General features: G+C 39.4%; 1 protein-coding gene and 2 long non-coding RNA genes across 4 annotated transcripts in view; 2 read left to right on the top strand and 1 right to left on the bottom strand.

Annotated features, from left to right (window-relative positions):
• Positions 1-16966, top strand: part of LOC107565634 (plasma membrane calcium-transporting ATPase 1-like) — a 31304-nt gene extending 14338 nt beyond the window's left edge. The window contains 18 exon segments of the mRNA XM_016250896.1: positions 4470-4667; positions 4770-5027; positions 5241-5366; positions 6468-6617; positions 7254-7292; positions 8640-8795; positions 9241-9455; positions 10435-10842; positions 10987-11166; positions 11249-11336; positions 11433-11539; positions 11649-11840; positions 12550-12763; positions 12864-13075; positions 13188-13295; positions 13502-13690; positions 14095-14181; positions 15891-16966. Coding sequence (XP_016106382.1) covers positions 4470-4667; positions 4770-5027; positions 5241-5366; positions 6468-6617; positions 7254-7292; positions 8640-8795; positions 9241-9455; positions 10435-10842; positions 10987-11166; positions 11249-11336; positions 11433-11539; positions 11649-11840; positions 12550-12763; positions 12864-13075; positions 13188-13295; positions 13502-13690; positions 14095-14181; positions 15891-16220 — 3257 coding nt within the window. The 3' untranslated portion in view covers positions 16221-16966.
• Positions 16967-17237: 271 nt separating this feature from the next.
• Positions 17238-22528, bottom strand: LOC107565635 (uncharacterized). The gene is made up of 3 exons (XR_001606398.1): positions 22450-22528; positions 18782-18865; positions 17238-17783 (listed from the first exon to the last, which is right to left on the bottom strand). It is a non-coding gene; the product is annotated as an uncharacterized lncRNA (long non-coding RNA).
• A 398-nt stretch (positions 22529-22926) lies between these two features.
• LOC107565631 (uncharacterized) overlaps positions 22927-24852 on the top strand; it is a 6937-nt gene continuing 5011 nt past the window's right edge. Inside the window, exons 1-3 of one of the 2 annotated variants that reach the window (XR_001606396.1) lie at positions 22927-23118; positions 24119-24194; positions 24360-24847. This is a non-coding gene — a long non-coding RNA (uncharacterized lncRNA). The remainder of the gene's footprint in view (positions 23119-24118; positions 24195-24359; positions 24848-24852) is intronic. The other variant, XR_001606397.1, reaches the window with a different exon arrangement.

Raw genomic sequence — 24852 nt, 5'->3', positions numbered from 1 at the left:
ACATGTCTGATATGTACAGCATGTTTGAATGCTTTTATGTAGTGTCACCTGCCCCGTCCTGCCCTCACAAGGTCTGAATTTTATTAGCAGGCGATGAAATACTGAGTGATTGAAACCAAAGCTTACTGTGCTGTCTGCAATCCAGAGCTATACCTTTTTCATGGTGTCAGTGGAAATGATAGCGTCAGTTCACAGCTCAAATAATGGGGTCACACTGATAGCATCAATATGACTACTAAAAATGTGTATTGTTTCCTGAATAGACTGTCTGAAACTTGGCCCATGCTGTGCCTGAGCTTTGTATACCTTGTGAATTGTGCATTAGTCATAGAAGAATAGTCTAAGAATTTTCCTCCTAGATGTTCTATTCAGTGGCCAGACTGATAGAGGGCCCTGTCACTTAGCCATTCTTGCTACGCGGCACACGTCTAATCACACGATCGGAGCCCCACAGCGATCCGCCAGTTTAGCTGTGCCCTGTTCCCTCCGCTTCACAATAGCACGCTGGCAGGCAGCCCTGCTGTTATGATATGTTTTACAGCTTAATCAGATCACTCAGCTTTGCCATAGGAAAGTAAGCAGTCATTCAAGATTACAAGAGCTTTGACAATTGAAAAGGGATTTCTAATTAGTAAGTAGGCCATTTCTCAATTTCGTAGCAAAGCTACCACTAATCTTTCTACTCTTTCAAATTTAACTAGTTACTTTTTACAGCTCTTTCAGGTTCACTTTAAATCATGGCATTCTTCTCGTTTTATTCGGGTGAATATTTTGAGTCTGTATTTATGCTGGCTGGTTCCTCGAATCTGTTGTATTACACAATTTGCATGTGTGGACACGAGGGATGTCTACTGCAAATTAAAGGCGAGCGCTCAAGATTTGTTTTAACTGATGGGATTTTTAATTGAAAGTGCTACTGGTGTACATGACTCAGCCTCTTGTGGGCCCTAAGGACAAACATTCCTGGGGCGTTAAGAGTCATAAATGAGTGTTAAATTAAAATTCGCTAAATGGTTTAGCTGAAATAGAAATATCTCTAAAGGATGTCTCAGAAAAGACTAAACTTCTTAAATCAGGTGGGAGGTGATGTTTGTTAGGTATACAACCAGCCACAAGCTTCATCCAGTACTTAAGTTATACTACGTATGACCTGGGCTCTGACACATAAGTGTGTTAAAGGTGAAGTGTGGGTTTTCTAGTGTTTTCTTCTGCCTCAGTTTCATTTGTAGGTTGATTTCTATGAAAAGTGTGAACTCTGAGGCACTTGAAGCACAGAATGACACTCAGGGCTTAAAGTTCTCCGACACCGTGCCGGATCTCCGGCGTGCAGCGTTTGGCTGTGGGAAAAAATAGTTCTACATTTTAAAAAATAAAATAAAAATCTTGTTGATATCACTTTCGAGTCCTTGAGCTTTGTAAACAGCTCAGAGTAATCATGTCATCTCCATAAAACGATATGATTTACTGGGATTTTTGAAAAGGTGTTCACACATGATCTATTAATGGTAACTTACCGGTAATTTACCAGTACTGTCTCAATGGCAGTTGCCATGTCTGGTCTAGATGCACAGAAATTACACACTTCACCTTTAAGTATGACTGCACCTGTCAGTAATATCCTTCTGTCTCTTAAGCAGTTACTACAGGTATTTATGAATGAGAGCTTAGTAAAAAATTAAATATTGCAACTAAAATTTAACCAGCATGCTAAATAATCGGAGCTAAGTGGAACGTTGTGTTTGTGAGAGAGCAAATTATCAGCAATGGCTTTGTACATGTTGTAGTCTGTATATTGAATGGATTGATGAGCATAGTTATTTATTATTTAATGTTTTATCTTGCCTTGTCTAGCTTGTTAAATATTTATCAGATGCTCTGTTAGTAATGTGCCCTGTTTCTTTTATGGATTAAGGCATTAGAGATTAGTAAAAAAACATTTTCTTTTCCATAGAGGCCCCTGTTTTTGTGGCTTTTAAGGTTTCAGGTGAAAGTAGAAATTGAACTCCGATGATTTGGTCTCTTTTGGGAAACTGCAAAAACCTTGGAGTCTTTGCAGCAACTAGCACTAACACTAGTTTACAACCTAAAACACATTAGCACTTTCCAGCAATCACAATGGTACTTCTGCTCTCAGTGAAGTCACATGCAAATGAATAATTAGCTGTCTAAATGCCCATGTTTGGCTGGTCTTAGGTTTTTTTCCCCCTCTTCTGTTGAGTTTAATCTTCCCCTCAGTGATGTTTATGAGTAAATGTCTGCAAGATCTGGAGTGAGAGTGGAATTGAGATGTGTATTGCAGCATAAATGCATTTTTGAGAGGTGTTAGACCTGACTCATCTGCTCCTTAGCCCACTCTCCAAGCAGGGACACAGAATGTAATCCTCAGCCTCAATTTCCACACTACACAAGCCTGGATTTAATGCACTGGCGTTGAATCAGGAAGAAGTTTTCAGCAGTTAGCTACTGTTCTTTCATCGAGAAGTACCTTTTACATAAGTACAAGCAAACAAAATTTGAATTTAGTTTGATTTCATTGTTGGCTTTGCTTCCTTAGTAACCGATTTTGACCTGATGACTGCAACACTTGAAGATTTGCCTACTGATCATTCAGGGTCTGTGTACATGTCGTTGCAGAAGTGATAGTTCAAGTCATAATCTAAAATGCTATTTAAAGCTCATGTCACCTAGTTTATAGTGTAAATGCAGCCAACAAAAGTTTTTTTTTTTTTATTACTATCACAAAAATCATTCAAAGTTCAGGTTATTCTATAAAAGTCCCCTAGAATAGAAGCCAATAGAGTTAGAGAAATATTTAAGCAACAGTGAAGACATGATGAATCTGCAAATCTAGCTTTATAAGTAATTTGATGTAGAATTTACTTATTTTGCATAGCAAATTGCTAGAAATAATTAAAAAGAAGCACATTGAGTTAAACATGAAATGAACATGAAATAATATTTTCTTGTGAAACATTCTCTAATAATCTTTGTTTTATTCGCAATTTCAAAAGGTGTTGGTAGAACTAGCAGCAAAGAAGGTCATAGGTTTGAGTTTTATGAATCCATATGCTCTCATTTACATTTATGCATTTAGAAGATGCTTTTATCCAAATCGACTTCTATTGCATTCAAGGTGTAAATTTTATCACTTCATGCATTGCATTCCCTGGGTATCAAACCCATGACATTGGAGTTCCTAGTGCTCTGATGTTTGAGCTACAGGAATGCCCATATACATTGCCTTGAATGAAATGTAAGTAGCTTTGAAAAAAAATAAATTTATGCAAATCTCGAAGACATTGTAGTTGTCCAGACAAAAAGCTATTTTGTTGTGTGCAGTCAAAAGCTGAGTGTAATCCAGCAGCAGAAAGGTGCTTTTGAGACCGTGAGTGTTAATATGCAGTGAAACCTTCAGCTCATTGGGACAGAGCAAGAGCCAAGCAGCTCTATGGCTTTGCTGAGTAATGTGGAGGATGTTGTCATGACAATAGGCTCTGCTGACCAGGCTGCTCTCTGGTCGGGCAGGCAAACCATCCCGTTCAGTCACACGTACATATTCATTCTGACGCCCAGACACTAGATGCATAAACAAGCATGCATGCATGCTTTTCGTCCACATGGCTCATTCACCACATCTAGCCATCCCTTTTTTTTGTCTGTTAACATGTGGTGACTGTGAGTGAACTGAATGCACACACCATGACTTCTTTGAATATAGAGAGTTATTCAAATGGGCAAGCCAGAGGACTGCTGTTAAACCAGTGCATTTGAATGGTTCCTGAGAATGACCGCGTACAATGTACCCAGCGTTTTTTTTTGTCCTGTCAGTTTTGGCGTTTCATATTTGGCCTGGATTAAGTCAAAGGTTGCAAACCCAGGAAATTTCATGATCTTGTGTCAAAAGAATCTCATGATCTTGTGTCAAAATCCCACATGCTAAACTGCTGTAGTGGCAGTATTAATGGATTAGCTGTGCTAATAACTCCTAATCAATTAAATACAAAACGGTGTAAGCTGTAATTATACACACAGTAAGATTTTAGCCTGGACATGGACATACATGGGTAAAATTATTACTAGTTCTGTCAGACACCTGTAGACACATGACTGTTACTGTATATGTATAGTTGTATGGCAATGTAAATGGATGTCAATGATAAATAATATACATTCTAAAGAAGTCAACCATTTTCTGTTCCATTTGATCCAATTTGTGAAATATTTGGCTAAACTTACATTTTATATTTGTGGAGATAAATCCCTAATTTTATTCATATTGCTTCTCTGTGACCTTTTGATCTTATTCAGAGAGTCTTTCTTTAAAAGCTACTGTTGTTGACCCACAGGTCCTCTCTTCCTCACTAATCCTGACTCTCATAGAAACTCATTAAGCATCGTCTGCTGCTATATAAGAGCTGTGTTCAATGTTTACTTAAATTAATTATTTTTTTCTTATTCTTTTCTTCCAGGATTAAGTGGGCAGCCTGCAGATATTGAAAAAAGAAAAGTAGCATTTGGACAGAACTTTATACCTCCGAAAAAGCCAAAAACCTTTCTTCAGTTAGTATGGGAAGCATTACAAGACGTAACATTGATTATTTTGGAAGTGGCAGCAATAGTTTCTTTAGGCCTTTCTTTTTATAAACCTCCGGATTCAGAAAATAGAAGTGAGTAACCTATTTATTTCCTTCAGCCTTATTTATAGTTCATGATCTCAATTTCAGGTTGTTCTGAGCTGAGTTTCATTTTATGTTTGTTTGTGTGTGTAGATTGCGGGAATGCAGCGGGTGGAATAGAGGATGAAGGAGAAGCTGAGGCTGGATGGATAGAAGGAGCAGCTATCCTCCTATCTGTTGCTTGCGTGGTGCTCGTGACGGCCTTCAATGACTGGAGCAAAGAGAAGCAGTTCCGTGGCTTACAGAGCCGCATTGAACAAGAGCAGAAGTTTATGATGGTTCGGGGAGGGCAAGTCATTCCGATCCCTGTGGCCGAGATTGTCGTAGGGGACATTGCACAAATTAAATATGGTAAGCTGACATAAATTTGCAGAGAACTTTCATTTCCTTCTTAGAGGGAAAATCATGAGTATGAGTGTGGCGTTTAAAAAATGTAACTCTACCAGTCTTACATTTCACTGGTGTTGAGTAATTATTACCTTTTCCTGTATAGTCACCTTGAAATAAATTCAAAAGCTGCTGACGGTAATGTACATTATTGTGATGGGATACTTTCTTCATCAGGTGACCTCCTGCCTGCTGATGGCATTCTCATCCAGGGCAATGACCTCAAAATAGATGAAAGCTCTTTAACTGGAGAGTCTGACCATGTGAAGAAATCGATGGAAAAAGATTCTGTGCTGCTGTCAGGTGGGACATGAAGTTACAATCGACAGCAACTGCAGCAACAGGAACGTTTGGCTGCACAATCCTGTAACATTTTAGCATATTCTCTGTGTCGTGTCTCACCTCTACCCAAAAGTTCAGCCAAACCAAATAAATGTCCATTGTGGTAGTTCAGATGTTTGCTATGTAGGACCTGCTCCCTCTCAGCGAGGCTATTGCACATCTTCAGCTAATCCCATTTTATGAAAGCCAGTTGATCCTCTGATAGAATGACATTGCTGTGTGCTATCCCAGAGGAGATGAGGGGGGGATTTGTGAGCCTGAGCGGGCACTTCTCCAGCAGAGCCTGCGTTAGCATGCTGAGTCTACCCCAGCAGAAACCTCTCCCTGACATATTTTTCATAGACCCCCTTCTCAAGCTTGAACAGTTATCAAGAGCTGTATTAAAGCCCATTTCTGAAGGCCAGAAAAATGGCCTCTCATTTCACTTTAAGGGAAATGAGAAAATACCATAGAGCCCAATAATATATCATTGATTTGAAGACCTGCCTGTTTGAGTCTTCATCCTGTTTAAAGGCCTATTCACCCAAAGGACTATAGCTATAATGATAACAAAGATATAATTTTAAAAATCATTCTAAATTAAGAAATATGGAGTCCACACCACACCTCTAACAGTAACAACAGTTAGAATCAATTTAAAAATGACTTTTTCCAGATGACGAATGTTAAAAACACTGACAGCCAATCAGAATCCATCCTGCTTTAAAGAGCTCAAGCATTATTGTATTCATGTGGACCAGGGTCAGAAATAAACTTTTACAATAAGAGGATATTTTACTAATATTTTTAGTGACATTTTACCTTTGTTAGGGCAATTTTTATAATTACCTTATCTGTTAGTTTTTTTTATGTTAAAATACTTAAAACCATCTTTACACCCATGTTTTGAGAGCAAGTTTGGTAAACCTGTTGTTTTGAAAAAATAACACTCTGGACAACTAATTATGTGTCATAAACTGAGCTGTGTGTGAGTGCTTTAGATCCAGTCGTGAATATATTGGCACTAATATGAATAGCTTGTGCTTCGTCTGGCCCTTATTCACCTCATCTTCCTCTCTGCAGGTACTCATGTCATGGAGGGCTCTGGAAAAATGGTTGTCACTGCTGTCGGAGTTAATTCCCAAACTGGAATAATCTTTACGTTATTGGGGGCGGGAGAAGATGATGAGGATGAGGAGGAGAAGAAGAAAGAGAGAAAGAAAGAGAAGAAAAGTAAGTTATCTGTATTATTCAGAGTCTTTTTAGTCTGCCTCAGAAACTAAAATAGACCAACCAGTGGCCTTTTCAGTCTGTAGCTACTGTGGCTACAGAGAGATGAATTGAATAGGCTGCACGTGTGTTCCAGCATTCATGAAAGTGTGCTTTTGTCAAACGAGAGATTTTTTTTAAATTTTTTTAATTTAGAAGTATTCTTCTGTCTGAAGCAATGACTCGTAGAAAAATGTAATGATTTCTTGTGCGCTCCATTAACTAACTGCCATTTAATGCATTTCTCCAGCCTGTGGCTCACGTGTTGGGTCTCCAAATGAGTGCCTGCAAGATACATGAATATTTCAGTACTTGCAGAGGTTGGGCCCCAAGTTGCTGTTCAGTGACTGTGCACCTCATTGCAATTTTGTGCACTTGTGGTCTAGCCACAGCAGTGGATTTTAAAAACCTCATGAGGTCGTGTCACACATCTGTTCGTAAATATTCGAGGGCCTTTTCTCATTCTGCGAAATCAAAGAGAAGATTTGCATAATTGGAAATATGTTTAAATGTGCGCTGCACAACCGTCGCTTGCATAATGGTGAATAATGAATAAATTAGTGTTTGTTATATGGTTTATCTTTCTCTCTTTTACTCCAGATAAAAAGCAGGATGGCTCTGTGGAGAACAGAAAGAAAGGTGAGTAACCCTATTGACTTAATGACATAATGAACACCATATTGGCTTAGAAGGCCAGCCTCTTACATGCTGCAGCCTGCATTAAAAACATCGCCTTAACCCATTAGTGCTATCGGATCTTCGTTAAAGCTTATCCACACAAGTGTGAGGTGCAAAGAAGTGTGCATGTGTGAAGCTTTGAGAAGTTAGCCTGTTTTCTGGAGTTTGATTATAACACTACATTCAAAAGTTTGGGCGATTTCAAAAGAAATACTTTTATTCAGCAAGGATGCACTGATTCGATCAAAAGTGACAAATCGGCATATTAGAATGATTTCTGAAGTATCATGAGACACTGAAGATGGGAGCTTCTGAAAATTCAGCTTTGCCAAGACAGGAATTTAAAAATGTATTAAAATAGAAAACAGTTCTTTTAAATTGTAATATTATTTCACTATATTACTGTTTTGATCAAATGTAGACTTGGTGAGTAGAAGAGACTTTATTTTAAAACATTATACAATTCATACTGTGCAGCTATGTTCAGATATCTGCACCTGTCTCCCTGCAAACCTTTTATCTAAAATCACCTGCTCAAGCAGGAAAGTGTCCACAATGAGGCTGCCCTGTGTTCAGAAACCAACTCTGTAGCGTTTACTCTAAAAAGCACGCCTGTGTTTACTGAAGCCCCAGCTACAGATCGCCCTGCCAGAAATGAGCTCTAATCCACCAGACTAGCATTACAGCTCTGTGAGTAGAGCGCAGCAACACGGCATAGTAGAATAGCAGTCCCACATCGCCCCCCCACCCCCCACGCTAATTCAAACGCAGTCGCATTACCTCACATCACACACCGGTTAAATCCTGCACACAGGCCGACTGCGTCATGCTACAGCAGCGATAGGCGGAGATGCTCTGCTGCGTGCTTGTCTGTATGATTGCACGCATGCAGAGTTCTTTGTTTGTGTGATGTCACCTCTCTGGCAGGCTGTACTTTCAGCACGCAGAGCGACGGCCTTGAGATCAGGATAAGTGTGTGCATGTCGTCTTTTATAACCGATAGTGATAAGTGATGGACTGGACATCTGAGTGTGGCGATGAGGTTTTGTCTCCTAAGGTACTTGGTCACATGGGTTTGCATGTGGCTCCTAAATGATCTTGAGCTGTGTTTTCTCGGACTGTAATAAAATTATAATTCATTTATAATCACTATTATAATGAATTTATTGGCTCACTTAATTATATTTGTCATGAGAGGGGAACTACATTTTAATTAGAAAATGCTTCATGCGGTCCAAGTGTGGAGAAAATCATAGTCACTACTCAAATTCACTGCATATTCACAGTTCTCTTTTCTTTTATTTGTAGCTAAAGCCCAGGATGGTGCCGCAATGGAGATGCAACCTCTAAACAGTGATGAAGGGGCTGAGGGTGAAGAGAAGAAAAAAGCCAACTTGCCAAAGAAAGAGAAATCAGTTTTGCAAGGGAAACTGACCAAATTAGCGGTCCAAATTGGAAAAGCAGGTAAGCATGGTTGCTTTGAGATCATCTGTTATGCTAGTGCATAAAACTTCAAATAAATGACACTTTAGAAGGTAGATGCATTTAAAATGTATACTTCTCTGGGAAAACTGGCCAAATATATTGATGACTCTACCTGAAATACACAGATTATTGTCCAATCAAATGCTCTCTAGAATGAGAATCCCGCCCAAGTACCTTCTGCAATTAGCAGTAGGTTCATGACCGTGACATAGCTAAAGTCTGTTAGCGATTTCAAAAAGGATGTCTTGCCAAACTTCTGGTTTCAATAGGAAATATGGACAGAATAACACAGGACAGAAAACTGCATTTGTCAAGCGTCTTTCTGAGCCTAACAGTCAATTTCACAGCGGTAATGGTTTTTGCTGGGACCTCAGATTTGTGCAGCATGGGCTTTAGAGGTCTTAATGTATGTGTTCCTGTGCAGGTCTGGTGATGTCAGCCATCACAGTGATCATCTTGGTGGTGCTGTTCGTGGTGGACACTTTCTGGATCCAGGGAATTCCTTGGGAAAAAGAGTGCACTCCCATTTACATCCAGTTCTTTGTCAAGTTCTTTATCATCGGTGTTACCGTGCTGGTGGTGGCCGTCCCTGAGGGTCTTCCTCTAGCTGTAACCATCTCGCTGGCTTACTCTGTCAAAGTATGACCCTGCATCTTCTGTTTAAATGTTTATGGTCCGTACCAGTGGTCACCAACGTGGTGCCTGTGGGTGACTGAATATTTTACTACTGTATACTACAATGCAATTCTCAAAGTAATAATAATAATGTTATTATTTTTAAGGAATATCATACAACCAAGTTATTTTTTATTATTATTAATTTATACAGTTCTGTTGTGCAGCATCATGTCTGATCAAATAAAATAAAAAATTATAAAGATGCAATGTTTTGTTGTAAATTGATTTTCATTTGATTACATTTTAAAAGATTGATTCAATTGTTAAAGTTTTATTAATTCATTTCACTAGACACCATTTTTATGATAAATTTGTACTGAATCAGAAAACATGGAATCCATAAGAAATCAAATGGAAAACAGAATTTAGGGGAAAATAAAATGCATTTTTGCATAAAATGCAAGATATTAGAGAGAAATATATATATATATATGTCCATAAGAAATCAAATGGAAAACAGAATTTAGGGAAAAATAAAATGCATTTTTGCATAAAATGCAAGATATTAGAGAGAAAAAAAAAAAATATATATATATATATATATATATGTGTGTGTATTGGAGTATATCAAACAAATAGCCCTTTTTTAGACTATTTTATCCCTTCAGGGAGCCCTCACTCACAAAAAGGTTGGAGACCCCTGGTCTGTACCGACCATCTTGTGACATTAGCCCTCTGTCTAGACTTTGTTAGTCAATACAGTACATGTTGAGCCAATAATCATATGAATTGCCATATCTTTATGCATCTATCAACTTCCCCTTTGTAACGTTGTAACGTTGCCGTTACAGTAATATTACTTCTCTGGGTTTCTGCCATTTAATTGGGGATTAGTGGACTTTAATGTTTAATCTTGCGCTCAATCTGTTTATTGTTGCTCTGTCTGTGTATCACCCCCCCCTCATTCTATCTAAATTTTTTTCATTGTTTTACGTTGCAGAAAATGATGAAAGACAATAATTTGGTGAGGCATCTTGATGCCTGTGAAACTATGGGCAATGCCACAGCCATCTGTTCGGATAAAACGGGGACTCTGACTATGAACCGGATGACAGTTGTTCAGGTTTTTATCGCTGACAAGCACTACAAGAAAGTCCCTGAGCCCAATGCCATTCCTGCCAGCACCATGGACCTGCTCATACTGGGCGTCAGTGTCAACTGTGCTTACACCACCAAAATCATGGTGAGTCCCTAGGCAATGGCCTCTGAGGGCTTGAGGACCATCTGCCTGGCTTACAGGGACTTTCCTGCCTCTGAAGGTGAACCAGACTGGGATAATGAGAGTGATATCCTGACCAGGCTCACCTGTGTGTGTGTCGTGGGCATTGAAGACCCAGTTAGACCAGAGGTACAAGTCTTCGCTATTTAAAAGGAATTATTTTAACTTAGAAGTACACAAAACTGTTCATTAGCAAGAGAGACTATTGCACTAGCATGTAATGTCAGATAATAAGCTTTCTCAGTCACACTCACTTATTCTTTTCATGCTCAGGTCCCTGATGCCATTAGAAAGTGCCAGCGTGCTGGAATCACGGTGCGCATGGTCACCGGGGACAATCTTAACACTGCCCGTGCTATATCAACTAAATGTGGCATCCTGCAGCCAGGAGATGACTTTCTTTGCTTGGAGGGCAAAGAGTTCAACCGCCGGATCCGTAATGAAAAGGGAGAGGTGAGAGGCACAATTTATTAGCAGCAAGACTCGCAGAAACACTGAAACTCACAAGCTCATAAAATAATATCTGTTTTTCTAGATTGAACAAGAGCGGATTGACAAAATATGGCCTAAACTCCGGGTGCTGGCGAGATCTTCACCGACAGACAAGCATACACTAGTCAAAGGTGCTTAGAGACTCGCTCCTCCAGCATGAAAAAAAATAGTATAATTCTGCTCTGTAATGTCGTGCTGTTTGTCTTGACGCATGTCTTTTCCTTCAGGTATAATTGACAGCACTGTTTTGGAGCGGAGGCAGGTTGTGGCAGTAACGGGAGACGGCACCAATGATGGCCCTGCCTTAAAAAAGGCCGATGTTGGGTTTGCTATGGTATGTGGGTCTGCCTGACGTGGCTACAAAAAAAAAAGATTCCTCCAAGGATTCTGTGCTCTAGATTTAGTTTTGAATGGCTTTTATATAGTGTGCTTTTTATTCTTAGGGCATTGCCGGCACAGATGTGGCTAAAGAAGCCTCCGATATCATTCTCACTGACGACAACTTCAGCAGCATCGTCAAGGCCGTCATGTGGGGGCGGAACGTGTATGACAGCATTTCAAAATTCCTCCAGTTCCAGCTCACCGTCAATGTGGTGGCTGTGATCGTGGCCTTCACTGGAGCTTGCATCACACAGGTATGACTATTAAAAGCTCTCTTCTAGCATGAGGCAAAATGACGGAGTTGCGGCTGACGGAGCTGTTAAGCTAAATAGTGCAGCTCTACGTGAAGGATTGCGTGTTAACAGATGCACCATGGTGGCTGATGGAAGCAGCTGATTGCTACCCATCCTGTGTAAAGTGATTGGAAATTGTTAGTCTGAGGCAGGAAGACTTGCAGGCAGTCAGCATGGGGCCTGGCACTGCTGTCCACAGGCAAAGCACCAGTCCGAAATGAGCCAGCTCTCCTCTGTTAAATGGAATGATAGTCGGGCTGATTGCAGTTGAGGCCCTGTATTATTGCATAATGAATGGGAGGATTACATTTGCACTTTGCATTGCTGTCAGTAGCAAAGGCTGGACGTGGCCTCAAGCCTCAGGTGTTCTGCTTGTTTCGTGTGTAATTTTCCCTGGAAATTGCTCATGAGCAGGCTGACTCGGTATCAGACCCCACCAGAATTTCAGCACCTGTCATTCACAAAATCTTGTTTATGAATTATTGCCTTTCTTTCTTTCTTTTTTTAAATTCACAATGCAGAATTCTAGAGGAAATACAAAAAAAAAAAACTTTGTGAACGATTCAGTACTCATGCAAATGCACAGCTGAGAGGGTGTTTTTGAATGTTATGAAGGTGGCAGCAGTGAATGAGGTCAGAACGGTCACCTCCTGTTCTCTCACTCTCACAGGACTCTCCTTTGAAAGCTGTACAGATGTTATGGGTAAATCTGATTATGGACACATTTGCCTCTTTGGCCTTGGCCACTGAACCCCCCACTGAATCACTTCTGCTGAGGAAGCCTTACGGCCGTAATAAACCCCTCATCTCCCGGACAATGATGAAGAACATTTTGGGTCATGCGGTCTACCAGCTCACTATCATCTTCACTCTACTTTTTGCTGGTAAGAACTAACAGCATCTGTGATCGAGCAAAGTCATGCAAATTATAATCGCATGAAGCAAATGTCCACTACAATGTTTTACTTTCTGCTCATTTCTCAGGTGAAAAGATGTTCGACATTGACAATGGACGTTACGCCCCTCTTCACGCTCCTCCCTCTGAGCACTACACCATTGTCTTCAACACCTTTGTGATGATGCAGCTGTTCAATGAAATCAACGCACGGAAGATCCACGGGGAACGAAATGTTTTTGAAGGCATTTTTAACAACATGATCTTCTGTTCCATCGTCTTTGGGACTTTTGTTATTCAGGTATGCAGTGAGTCCTACTAATTGCTGTATGAATGCCCATAATCAGAGCAGATACAGATGCTGGTGTGATATAAGCATATCATAAACTCAAAAAATTATTGATTCCACTTAGATTGTGATAGTGCAATTTGGAGGAAAGCCATTCAGCTGTGTGGGGCTGAGCATTGAGCAGTGGCTATGGTGCATCCTCTTGGGTTTTGGGTGTCTACTATGGGGACAGGTGAGCATCATCCAACTTTTCCTTCCTACGTTATACAAAGCAGCTTCTTGTAACTTGCTCTCAAAACACCAATCCAAACTCGATAGTAATAGAGCAGTGCCCCCTAAAGGCAGTGAACTGAATTACTGGACATTTTGTTACATTACATTTCGTTTTTGTTTTTTGTATGAAATGGCCACTTGATATACATCTACGCCCTCATTCAGATCATCTCCTCGATCCCAACGAGCCGGCTGAAGTTCCTGAAGACTGCTGGTCATGGAACGCAGAAGGAAGAAATCCCAGACGAGGAGTTGGAGGAGCTGGAGGACCTGGATGAAATCGATCATGCAGAGCGCGAGCTCCGCAGGGGGCAGATCCTCTGGTTCAGAGGCCTGAATCGCATTCAGACTCAGGTAACCTCTTGAAAACTGCACAACTCTGCAGTCCAAGCTCCGGAACCCAAACGCCCGCCTTGCTTAATCAATTTAGATTTTTTATTTCCCTTTCTCCGATTATGGTTTGAGTTAGTACTCCCTCCAATCGATCCGCCACTTATGGTGACCTTATACTGGTGGAAGAGGGTTTATTAATGCAGTTTGTCAGTGCAATAAGCCGATCAATGCTAAAGGCAAATGTCTGGTCAGGTTCTTTTAATTCAGTGCCTTTTTTTCTCTCTCTCTCAGCTGCTCTGTCCCTGTCTTCTTTTATATGGGTGCCCTTCTTTCTCTATCCCTCTTTTTCTCACTTCTTCCTCTTACTCCGTCTTTCTCTCTCCTGTGCGTTCTCTGGGCCTATCACACTCTCTGATTCCTTCCAGATGGATGTTGTGAGTGCGTTCCAGAGCGGAATTTCCTTTCAGGCGGCCGTCAGGCGCCAGCCCTCCAGCACCAGCCAACAGCACGATGTAACCAATGTTTCTAGCCCTACACATGTAGCCTTATCTCCTGCTACTGCCTTCAACACCGCTTCTGCCACTGTCGGGTGTGAGTGCGTGTTTATTAGTGCATGACAATTAACATTTCCTCCTCTCGCCTAACAGTCTTCATTCTTCTCCTAATGTCCTTCCTTCTCTCTCTTTCTCTCGCTCACTTGTTCGAAACAAAATGTATCTCGAAACATCTTCCACATTGCTTCTCAATGTTAACGGCTGTGTATCTTAAGTGTTAAGGTTGAGGTTTCTGTGTCTGTGTTTGATGGCTTTGGCTGGGTTCTCACCGACGAAGAGTCGTTGTCTAATCCCGTCTGGTGTGTCTGCAGCCCTGTGCGTGCTCGCCAGGCTCCTAGTCTACTGCGAGTAAATTTTTTGAGTATACGCCCATGGTCACACCGATAACCTGACCAATCGCAGCAAATTGGTCTTGTGAATGGGTTTGTGGGACATTTTTAAAGCGGCGTTCTGGTAAGTATCTGTAGGATCGAATGAGATGATTAACAAGATGTTGTGCTGTAGTTTAGACAAAAATGAACTTCCTCTCCTCTTCCTGTAGTTAGTCACATTTCCTGTTGCGTCAGTTCACTCATTCTGCGACATTGGCGTTACTGTCTGTACTCAACACGGTTTCCTCTTTCTCACACTGTCTCATATTCTACTCTGTGCCAGTTTTATTATCCTCTTTCTCTCTCTGTCTGTCCTTATTGATGTAACTTCGTTATTTTACAGGGAAGATCTGCAAATGGATGAAAAGCTGGTGGAATCATGTCGTTTCTGTTTGTCTTTCAGCTCTATTTTCTAACCACATCAATATTTCCATCTTTCATCAGGTCCTGGTTGCCACAAACCCCTTTTCTCTGTTCAGGGCACTTTGTATTCTGTTTGAAACTGTCTCTTGTTGTAGTCTTGCTAATGAAAACCACATTGGAAAACAGGGTACGACACTGACTGTCGCATATTCCTTCTTAGATTCTGTGAAATGTGTCATGGGCTATACTCAAAGGTTTACCTCTGTTGAAACACAAGGTAGCGCTGCTCTGCATGGGTCCAGTCTCTAGACTGTTTGTGAATTTACTTGTGCTGGTTAGCTTAAACTTGCTTGGCTGCTTTAAAGTTTTGCGTCTCGACTTCACAACATAATCAGTGATCGATCCCTCCCCTCCAATACAAGCATGCCCGATAATATTAACCTCATGTGTTGAGCTGTGTCCTCTGGGGTTACCTTTGCCTCTCTCTTTTCCTGTCTCTTCTGTTCTCTCTCTTCCTCATTTGCATTTTGAAAAATTGGCTTTCTGTGATTTACAACTGAGAAGACACCCAAGTTCTTAACAGTTTATTTCTCAATCCTGAGAAAAGAGGATATTCTGTCCCTCGGTCAGAGGATAAGCTCACCGTAACACAAGCATCAGGTTTTCAAGAGTTCGTCCACTCTTTCTCTATCTCTCAGTTGCACGACATCTGACCGCTCACACACTCTCTCTCAAACGGTTTTGGTGCGCTAACCTCACTGCTCTCCACTCATCAATTAAAACCAGCCCATTTGGCCTTTGGTTTAACCTGTACTTAAAACAAACAAAAAAAAAGTGATGCTTCACTTTGTATGCCTGTCGTGTACGTGTGTGCAAACGAGAAGTAGATCTCTGTGAGCGGCAAGGCTGACTTTGCATCCCGTTCTCCCGCAGATCCGAGTGGTGAATGCATTCCGCAGCTCGCTGTCGCCCTATGAGGGCCTGGAGAAGCCGGAATCTCGCACCTCCATCCACAACTTCATGACCCATCCGGAGTTCCGGATAGAGGACTCTGAGCCCCACATCCCCCTCATCGACGACACTGACGCGGAGGACGACGCACCAACTAAGAGAAACGCCACACCCACGCCGCCTCCCCCACCCTCGCCCAATCAGAACAATAACGCCGTAGACAGCGGCATCCACCTCTTCCTGGATCCCAGCAAGCCAGCCACACCCTCAGCTCCCGGGAGCCCCATGCACAGCCTAGAGACGTCCCTTTGATCAGCTCCGCCCCTCGCTACGACACACAACACCTGCTCTTCCCCACAGAGACTAAAGCCTGGAGAACTCATTGGATGAGAGGGGCGGAGCCATGGAGCTCTCGGGAGCTTAGCTCTTAGCTTTTGCTTCTCTTTATCTGGATGTTGTACATTTGCTCTTTTTGCCCTTTGCTTATTCAAACTAATTTCTGCATCATTTGGCTGTTAATATTTTGAATTATTTGTTTTGTTTTTTTGTGGAAGACACATGTCTGTTTACAAAGTTTGTAGATACTTTTTTTCCCCCTTCTGTTCGTTGGTGGAAGAGCTTCCTGATGCAGAGAAATATTTCAGATACTGCTGTATTTTCAGGAAAAAAGGGTGTTTCTATGGAAACCAAACTATTTTTGCCTGCAAGTTTTTATTTGTTATATATTTGTAGATACATAGAACCTTCAAGCCAAATAGATAACACTAAGGCTTGTATAGCAGTGATCAGAGGTATTGAGGTCCATGGGAGGGTTTTTCTTTGGACGGATGAGGGGAGGGAGCCATTAACGAGGATCTCTGTCCATAAATCTCCTCTCATACTTACTACTTCACCCCTTAAAAGTCATCGTTGGGTTTATTTTAAGTTCCAAGAGTTCCGAGTTTCATGTCTCATTCTCGTTTGGAAGTTAAGGAGTATCTGAAATGGCTGGAGCTGGAGTCTTCACGCTTTTAATGGTGTGATTTTGAAGTGGAGGCTGCACCAGGTCCGCCTTTAAAGAATGAATGCATCTGTTATTTAACTATTTGAAATGGTCCACAGTCAGTTCATTGACATTAAGTTCCTGCCAATGTATCATAAGTTTGTTTACTCAGGCTGAAAAAACAACTAGCAGATTGAATTGAAAAGGATGCAATGATTAAAAAGTAAAGCATTTTAACTTAAGATTGTCTTTTAGGTAGTAAATTGATGTCTCAGTTAAAAGGAAAAATAAAAGAAGGAAAATGAGTAAATTGTTTTCAAAATTTGTTTCATGTTGGGGTTTTTTTCTGATTCTTTGAAAAAATATTTCCTCAAGTGTTTTGTTTGTTGATCATATGAAAAATGATAATGGTACTTTATATTTTCCTTCATATTCCATAAAGATTGCTGTCAGTTAAAAAAAATATTGGTGCAATTGTTTGTAGAATATATTTAAGACCTGAAATACTGGAAACGCAAAGGAATCAACATGAAGAATTTTCAAGACAACATGCATATAACACTGGTATCACAAGCACAGGGTACTTTATTTCAGATTCCCAAGGAACGTTTTGATACAGACCATATAAATAAATTGTATTTTTATGCGGAAATGACAACAACTCAACCTGCTGAACCAGACCTACAGGGATTTTACATAAATTATATTCGGGTGGGGTGGGGCACTCTTTAAACAAGGGTCATGATTGGTTCTCCAAGTAATATATTACTCAGGGTGGCTTATAGCATGAAACTTACGGTCAAAATACTAACATGTTTTGTGTTTTTGTAATGTTTAGGACTAGATTTATTTTTTGGCAGCAGGGTTCCAGTTCAGACTATTGCTTCTCTCCACTCGGTGGTTCATTAAGGGTGTAATAAAGGAGAAGAAAGGAAGAAAAACAGGAGAAAGGGATTTGCATTTCTTCAGTCATCGCAACTGCACATTTTTTTTTTTAAATAAGTCATTTCATTTTTCATGTTTATTAAATAAAAAAACTGCTTAAGTTTGCAATTTAGAGCAGATCTATTAAAAGAATCCATAACTTTTTTTCTATAGCGTCTTCCTATAATGGGAATGAATGTTTATCCATCTGTTTTAAGGATTTGTTTGTTTGTTTGTTTTTTTAAATCTTAAAGTTTGGAAATAAAAGAACATGTCTGTTTATCTTGCGCAATGTAAATGGATATTGTGATTTAACTTACATTTTAAACTTGTCGAGTATCGTGTATGGTTTTTAAGAATAAAAATTGATATTTAGCGTAACCCGAGGGCCATGTTTTCCTTCATGTTCAGCACACTTTAGATTTAATAATACATGCAAGATTTTTCTTATACGAAAGCATACTAAAAATAGTGCATACAGCTATTATAATTCTAAAGAAGCCAAATGATTTGTGAGATGAAGACACCATTGAGTAATCACTGGTTCAAAAAGAACCAACTGAACTCACGCATAATCCAGTTATCAAGTCGACTGGAGCTTTTCAAAAGTATGGTTTGGAAAACAGCTGCCACATCAGGCTTCATATGCATCCTTCATATTGCAGGCCAAAGGAGTAAATATATCCAGGTTTAATGTATAGTGACGTTATATGTAAAGACAAATGTCATGTAAAGAACACATGCAGACACTAGTCAAAATAGAAGCTGTCACTGTCAGTAACAATGCAAAACTTTGCAATTTATATATATATGGCTATATTTATTTACATTAGATTTATATTATCTATAATAAATTGCATATAATGTAGATTACTAACATTGGAAATATAGTGGCTCTTCAAAAAGAAAAGGATGGTAACCTACACATTTACAAGCCAACGACACATTGAAATGTTACAAGCATTACCTTGTGAGCAGATGTCCATCATTACAGTCAATGTCTGTCCACATACTTCTGTTGGCTGGGTGTAACGTCCAAACATCTCTAATTCTGTAGGATAAAGACTTTTTTAAGAATTAAACTGAATGAACTTACAAATGAGTCATGTGACAAATGATTCCTGCACTTTATCACAGTGTGTGTCTGTTTTGTTTGTGTATGGCTGGAACGAGTGCTGCTGAATGACATGATTCTGTCCCTGAGCTGTCATCTGCAGGATTTGTAATTAAAACTGTCATGAAGGTCATGAAGCATCATGTTGTCAAAGTGTCAAGATCTGAAGACCTGATTACCCCGCCTAGTGGAGCGGATGGGAAAATGCACCTCAGTTTCACTTCATATTTTAGTGCCAAGCATCACACATACGTTAACATTTTCATAGCATTTTTTTTTTATTAAATGTCTATGAGGCAGATGACAAACAGCTGATCATCAGCTCCCTCTGGTGGCCAATAAGTGTTTCAAGCGTTTCATGAAATGACAAACTGAGGTTGTAGGTGGTGTTGGTGAGAAGGCCACGATTTAAATCTTATATATTTTACAACAAAGCTATTTTTGTCAGGGTCTCGACCAACAGAGCAACATGGATCAAGTATAATTTCGGTAAACTATCCAGATCAGCTCTCAAATGACAAGGAATTAAACTGGATCAAATATTGTGTTGGACTTTTGCTGTGTAGCAAATTTACATTCTATAAAACACAGGACAAAAGATCTTACGAGATTCTTTCAGTATGTCTCTGGCTAAAATAGATGTTTGTTTTTAATCATGTTTGTTGACAATTTGGTTATTTGTATTCATTTTAATAAATTTAATAAAGTCTGTATCAAAATTATAACTGATATCTAATGACACAGCTCTCCTGGCAACTTTTTACGAACAGGCACATGGTTTAAACCAGATCAGTGTGTCACTAAGCTCCCCTTTGTGGATATAATGTGCATTAATACGGCTCTCTTAATAAATACTGCCCAAAAAAACACTAGCACCTCATCAGACTCAGTGGCTCAGTTGACCGGGTGTTGTATTTCAATCTTGTGAAGTCCTGAGTTCAAATCCCATTCTCACTTTTTTAATCAATTTAATATTTTAAACGAGCTAAAATAGTAAATAACTCTTAAAAACTAAAGTTTACATCACAAATTGGGAGATTCTTTGCCTATTGTTTGTAAAATCTTGTTTCAAATCCAATAATTGTTCATGTTTGGCATCATATAAAACAGCTTTATTAACAAAACCTGTCCAAAACACTAAATTAAACTTTCAGGCTCAGTGGCTTGGGTGACAGAGCACTGCATTTTAATCTTGGAGTCCTGAGTTCAAATCCCACTCCAATTTTTTTAATCAGCAATTGGGCTGAAACAGTTAATAATTCTTTTTAAAAAACTAAAGCCAGCATCATAAATTGGCTGATCGCTTGTTATATATACACTCTTGGTTCAAATCCCATCATTCCTAATAGTCTCCTTATATAAAACATAGCTCTGAACACAACCTGTCCAAACACCATGACAGCAAGTCTGACTCCAACCTGTGTTAATCTAAGAGACCTGAGTTCAAAGCCCACCATTTCTAGCCTTTTTTTAAATCATATTACACAAAGCTATAAATAAAAACAAAACAAAACAAAACAAAAATATCCAAAACAACACTCAGCTACTGTAAAGCTGTGAAAGCCACAGTGGTGCAGTGGTTAAACGTGACATTTGAGATAAGGTTGTGACTGAAACAAAAGAGGTTTCATTTTTAAAATTAAATACAAAGCACTTAATAAAACTCCACCCAAATCACCTTTCCACATTCCACTGACTAGGTTGCTCAGTTGAAAAAGCAATGTGTTTTAATCTTGGAGACCTGAGTTCAAATCTCACATTTGCTGATTTTAAATTGTTGTCATTATATCAAATGAAGCTCCAAAGCCCACCATTTCTAGCCTTTTTTTAAATCATATTACACAAAGCTATAAATAAAAACAAAACAAAAATATCCAAAACAACACTCAGCTACTGTAAAGCTGTGAAAGCCACAGTGGTGCAGTGGTTAAACGTGACATTTGAGATAAGGTTGTGACTGAAACAAAAGAGGTTTCATTTTTAAAATTAAATACAAAGCACTTAATAAAACTCCACCCAAATCACCTTTCTCAGTTGCTCAGTTGAAGCTTTCTAAATGGACGCAACTTCTGTGAAAGCCACAGTGGTGCAGTGGTTAAACACGTGTCATGTGAGGGCTGGCTGTTACTGAAAAAGTGTTTAGAACCCCACAAACAAATGTTTTTTTCCCCATTTAATACAAAGCACTCAATAAAGCTCCGCCCAAAACATCATTAAACTCCAAAGTCTCAGTGGCTCAGTTGGTAAAGCATTGAGTTTTTATATTGGAGACCCGAGTTCAAATCCCACTATTGCTTATGTTAAATTACTGTCATTACATCCTACAAAGTGCCCCAAACGACAACTTTCAGCATGAGTGGCAATAGTGGCAGAACACACGTTGGTTGAGTTAGGGTAGAGGCTTGGGTTCAAATCCCACATCTGTGTGTGGGGCACACAACAAAGAAAGAAAGCTGTGGCAACAGCAAAGTACCTGGGGCAGTACACCAAACAAAAGGGTTTGGTGGTAAAGGTGTACACCTGAGGCTCACGGTGAGCAATCTGGAGCGGTGAAACAGACTGGCTACACAGCCATGAGAAACATGGGCTAACATACCTAGGGTGATAACACAGACTGCCTGACATACCTGGGATGGTAAGAGAGATGAAGGCCAGATGGAGAGGAGGACTCGGGAGAGGAGGATGAACAAAGGGGGGGGGAGAAAAAAAAAATCATAAACCCATTCAAATCTTCAGCAGAGAGGGGATTCAAACCCTGGTCTCCTGCATCAGATTTAGCTCCAGTGCCATGAGCTCTGACCACTCAACCATTATTCTCTTGTATTATTTAAGGGAAAAGCAAATGCACACATTTATATAAATAAAAACAATCAATAATTAAAAAAAAAAAAAAAACATAAATATGAATCTAAAAATTGATTTTAAAATTAATAAATCTTAATTTTAAGGAAAGGCAAATGCATGTATCTTGGAAAAAAATATTAGTTTGAAAAATATATATATAAACTCTCATTTTAAAATAAATGTCAATTTAGGGAAAGACAAATGCATGCATTAAAAAAATATTAATTTGAAAAAGTAATGTCTTAAACTGAATTTTTTTTTTTTAAATAAATGTCAGTTTAAGGGAAAAGCAAATGTACACAATGAATGAATGAATAAACAAACAAACCAGAATTTAAAAGTATCTAAAAATGAGTAAATGTCAATTGACATATATACACTCAAAGTTTTCAAAGTAATTTAAGCAAGTTTGACCACATGAGTCATGACACAAGTAATGTCATTTATAGATACTTCCTGATGGGTGTAAATGTTCTTAAAACTACAACGTTAAACAACTTATACTTCAGTAATGCTCAACAATAATAATTTGTCTTTTTAACCTGGCCACAAAACTAGCCTATATGATTCAGTAATATCACTATCACTGCTTCACTACTGACCCCAAACTCATTCTCTCAAATGCAGTTTCTATAGACTGCATGACCCTGGAATATAAACACAGACATAAGCATTACCTGTGCATGAGCAGATGTCCATCATTACAGTGAATGTCTGTCCACATGCTTCTGTTGCGGTGTAATGATCCAAACATCCCTTGTTCTGTACAGATATAAATAAACAAAAACATTACTCCATATTGTATACAAGCTTTCAATTCTACAACATAGTTAAGAATCTTCATTCACTTTTTTGAATTTGAATTTAGAATTCAAATAACTGAAGTAGAACTTAGATGCAGAAAATGAAAGATGAAATCATGGATAATAAAATAGATTATATAGACAGAGGTTTAAAAGCAGTGATACTGGGGCAGTGTAATGATGTGATTTTAATTATCATATAGCCCGGCAAAAAAAGTTTCCTTAAAACAAAGCATTATTATGGAAGCCCGTTTCCGCCACTAAATAAAAAAATATAATTCTGTAAGTCATAATAATGAGTGCAGTTTTTCATCCGCTCCACCAGGCGGCAGAATCGGGCTTTAGGTTCAGTTTGACACATTCAGATCCTTGACAACAGTCACAACAACACGTGCAGACTGAGTTAAGTATAAATTCTGCAGATGACAGCTCAGTTACAGACTCATAATGTCACTTAACAGCACACACTTCAGTCCATAAACAAACAAAACAGACAAACGCTGTGATAAAGTGCAGGAGTGGAAGATGTCACGCGACTCACCTGTAAGTCTCCTTCTCTTTCAGTGTATTTCTCCTGTAAAATTACTAGCACGCGTCTAGCAGTACTTAATTCATGTATTTAAGTGTTTGTTGATGTGTAATTCAGATACAGTGCTCCTCTGTCAGGTAATTTAGTCTTTGTTTACATGCTGCTCTCTTGCTGAGCTCCCTGTCAGACCTTCAGAAGAACAAATGAATCAGTTGTTGTTGAATTACATTTATAATCTTTGAATAGATCATCATCTAATATTCATATTATAACGCGTAATTATAAGTAGTCGTAGTATTGTCTCTGTTGTTGTAGTCTTACTGTAGCTAATAATCTACTGGACTGATGGTAATAGAGTCAGTTGGTGTGTGAAGCTGCTTCATGCTTTAGTAGAGCAGCAGTGCTTTGCTTCTAATCAAAACCCTCATATATTCAGTCCATGTACAGAAAAAAAATCTGCCTTTTAGCAATACTGTTATTTACTGTGAAGCAAAGAGCTGTTTTCACAATTTATGGAGGGGAAGGCAGCTGCAGTGTACTCTGACCAGACTCAATCCCCTCCCTTCGGGGCACAGGCTGTGTATACCACTGGCAAAACACAACATTTATAAAAGGTCATTTGTTTCATTGGCGGTGACTGTTTTAAACCAAATTCTTAATTGAGGTACCATATACTTTGTGAGTTAGTGTGTGTATACATACATACATTGTGCCTTGTATTCACATGTTTTTATGAGGATAATGTGTGTTTCATGTGTTCTGTAGAGACAGTATGTAAGTGAATGTTTTCTGTGTATTGTATGTTTTTATGTCAAGTGTCAAATATGAATGTTTTGTCCAGGACCTCTGTACAGACAATAAAGTAAAGTAATGTCTCATTTAAATTTTTATTGAACCAACATATTATTATCGATACATCAATGCTTATGTATAATGTAGTTTAGACTGACTGTAATATGTTGAGTTTTAGATACACAGTATGGAGTGATGTTTATTTATGTCTTTCCTCTACAGAATAAGGGATGTTTGGACCGTTACACTCAGCCAACAGAAGCATGTGGACAGACAATGAACATCTGCTGATGCACAGGTAAAACTTAAAACAGTTCAGTGTGTGTTGTTTGCTTGTAAATGTGTAGGTTACCATCATTTTCTTTTTGAAGGAGCACCCCTTTGAAAAGCAAATGATGGTAGCCTAAGTAGGCGGGGAAGGGACGGGGGTTGGAAAAAATGATAGTAAATTAAATTTTTTCAGGCCAGAAGTATAACCCCTGCTGGACATTGTTGTGGAACTCAGGGGAGGACACCATGATCCCCCACACCTTCTCACTCACACCAGACCATTCACTCATATCGCGGAGATCTGGCTGGACTTGAACCAGCAACCTCGGAAACCGTGAGGCAGCACTCTTACCACTGAGCCACAGATCTCTTGTCTGGCCATGTGCAGGAACTTGTATTTCACTATTCTCTCGGTCATTTTACAATAAGCCAGTTAAATTTCAAACCCATTGAGTTGGGGTTTGAACCCACAGCACCACCGCAGTTCTGATCGTATGTAATGTGTGTTTAGCCATTAGTGCCACACTTGCTTTCACATTGCAAGCTTGCGTTTGCACCACTTTGTTGGATATAATGCAATACATGAGCTTTAATGTAAGCAATAGTGGGGCTTGAACTCAGGACGCCACGATCTCAACACAACACTCTGCATCCTGAGCCACTGGAACAAGTGAGTTACAGGTTGT

The sequence above is a fragment of the Sinocyclocheilus grahami genome, unplaced genomic scaffold (assembly GCF_001515645.1).
Source record: "Sinocyclocheilus grahami isolate Dianchi unplaced genomic scaffold, SAMN03320097.WGS_v1.1 scaffold1013.1, whole genome shotgun sequence".
NCBI classification, from domain to species: Eukaryota; Metazoa; Chordata; class Actinopteri; order Cypriniformes; family Cyprinidae; genus Sinocyclocheilus; species Sinocyclocheilus grahami.
This window is presented reverse-complemented; position numbering and strand designations above follow the sequence as displayed.